The following is a 2,562-nucleotide window of genomic DNA, read 5'->3' on the forward strand; positions in this document are numbered from 1 at the left end:
TTTATCACATCAGTTTGTGCTTTATTGTAAGGAAGAAATTTTGTGAACATTTATCTTGTAACAGTAATTTTCACATTTCAAATTCTATCCATTCATTCATGCATCCACCCATTTTTCCATCCACCCACTTTGCCTACCTTCGATAGATTTATTTAGTATTCATTCTCTCTTAAAATATTATGGATCTTGGAACTACATTTAAACAATATGATTGTATGTGAGATAATTAAAGAAAGAAAATATATTTAGTAATTACTCCTTAATGGCAACTGAATGAATTAGATTTGTATTACCACTGCAGTTACACTAACAGTGTTTATTTTGAAAAGAAGCTCCACTTGCTGTTTATGACAAAATGTGCAGCAAACAAAGCAAAACTAAATTAAAAGTTAATGAGCTTATTTCTGGGAAAAAAATAGTGTTAGTTCTGTTATCATCTATCATAAAATTTATCTTTAGATTTTTATATGGTATAATAAACTATTGACAATATTGTTGTCTTTTCTTTTTCATAGTGTATGCCAATTAAAGGGCAAGGGTTTGTGCTTGGAGCCTATCGGTGCATTTGCAAAACAGGATTCTATCATCCTGGAGTCTTCTCTGTGAACAACTTTCAGAGTAAGTACTTTTTGCCTCTGCAAATATAACCACTGCCATTCATCAAAGTTCATAGAGTTTCCAAAGGCATGTTTAGGAAGTGGATGCCACTCCTGCTTCCAAAAATAAATAAATAATGGGCCCCTCCCGCTCCCTGACTGGGGTGGGCCTGGAGTGGCAAGCAGTTGGCCCGCCTAGGAGCCTGGTAAGATGTGAGGCCCCCAGGCACCCGCTCACCCTCACTGAAACAAGCCCCCAGGCTGGGCCTGCACCCTTCCCAGCCCAAGATGAGAAGAAACTGCATTTGAGTAGAAATTGAACCTTTAATCCAAGCATATTGTTTGCTATTAATCGCCAAAAAAACCCCACCACCCATAAAAACCAAACAAAACCACCCAACCAACTGAAAACTCTAATTAGGAATGTATTTGCATATATTTGCAAAAAGCTGAATCCTTGAAGATTTAACTTCTGAGCACTGTCCTCTTTGGATGCCCCTGGTCAAGAGAGGGATTCTGAGGAGATACTCTTTCTTTAAAAACTTGAGGGATTTTCTATTTCTTCCCCACCTCCACCTCCAACCTTCAAGGACTTTTTTAAGAGATGGATCTGTGTCCCCCTTCATTTGTGGAATGGCCTCAGTGGCTTTGTTTTGGGGGAGAAAGCCCCTGCCCTGTCCCTCTCCTGCTCACCCTTAACTTTGAATTCAGAGACTATATTTAAGAATTTAATATATGAGACTTCCTTTGATTCTAATTCCATTCTCTGTTATTTGTTTCCCAGAATAAGGGGAGATAAATGAATAAAGTGAACAGGGGCTAAAAAAAGGAAAGAAAGAAATTAAATAAGTAAATACATATATAACTGATAATATTATAATTTTTTTAGATTTTCTTTCAACTTTTTTGAGTTCTTGTGATAAATGCTAGTTTGACATTCTGGTATCACTTATGACAATTTAGTTTTGGATTGTCATCTCCAATACTCATATTCATGTATACCTCTTATCCTACCTAGCATGTCTTGATTTTTTAAGATATTTTCCATATTAAACACATTTTGAAAGAGTGAAAATATTTTCATTGTGGGTAAGATCATTTAGGGTGGAGCTTTTGAGAGTTGTAGAAATTTCTAAAAATAATCTTTCTAGTTTCTCTCTTTTTTGATTCATGACTATGTTAGGTCTGTCACTATGTGTCACATGAATATCTATTTTGTATAAAAGATCCCACAAAATTATTAGGTTAAAATAGCACAAATTTATTGCCTCAAAATTTCTCTTGGATATTGGTCAAGAGTTCAATCAGAGGTTAGATGGGTTCTCTGCTTGGGCTTTCACCAGTCTAAAATCAAACTCCTGACCTGGACTGTTGTTTTTTATGAGACTTAATATCTTCTTCCAAACTCATTCATGGTGTTAGAAAAACTCCATTACTTGCAGTGCCTGTGAGCTAGGGTCAGTTCATATAAATTACCCTCAAGACCTAGTCATGTGGTTGTATTACAAACCAGTAATTTACTAATTCAGGGTCAACATGAGAATCTCCCCAACTTTATATAGCATGTATTTGTAAGAATGCTTAGTCATCATTTTCCTATATAACGTAACCTTTTGAAAAGAGATTATCCCACCGTACTCACAAATCCACTTAGACTCACAGAAAGGGAATGGCACAGGATGTGTACACCTTGGGGGCGAGGAATCTTGGTTGGTGTTTTAGAAATGTCCTTACCACAGTCTATCCTTTGCCTACCAACTATTAATGTCCTTTCCAGACACCAAATATATTAGTTTTTTCTCCCAATCTTCCCCTGCCCCTGCCCCCACCCAAAGTCTCCTGGCAGGATCAAAGTAAAAAATCTCATTGTTGATTTTTTAAAGTTGTTCTTGATTTACTCCACTCCAAAGTACTGAAGAGCAATGGTGTCACTCTGGAGACTAAGGTGCATCTGATACAGGCCATG

At 36.7% G+C, this 2,562-nt stretch overlaps 1 protein-coding gene across 1 annotated transcript in view; it reads left to right on the top strand.

Annotated features, from left to right (window-relative positions):
• The window catches only part of GPR158 (G protein-coupled receptor 158), a 570,604-nt gene that overhangs the window by 243,343 nt on the left and 324,699 nt on the right, over positions 1-2,562 (top strand). The window contains 1 exon segment of the mRNA XM_006887106.1: positions 516-618. Coding sequence (XP_006887168.1) covers positions 516-618 — 103 coding nt within the window.

Source organism: Elephantulus edwardii, unplaced genomic scaffold (genome assembly GCF_000299155.1).
Source record: "Elephantulus edwardii isolate Elephantulus edwardi_28Jun2011 unplaced genomic scaffold, EleEdw1.0 scaffold00054, whole genome shotgun sequence".
NCBI classification, from domain to species: Eukaryota; Metazoa; Chordata; class Mammalia; order Macroscelidea; family Macroscelididae; genus Elephantulus; species Elephantulus edwardii.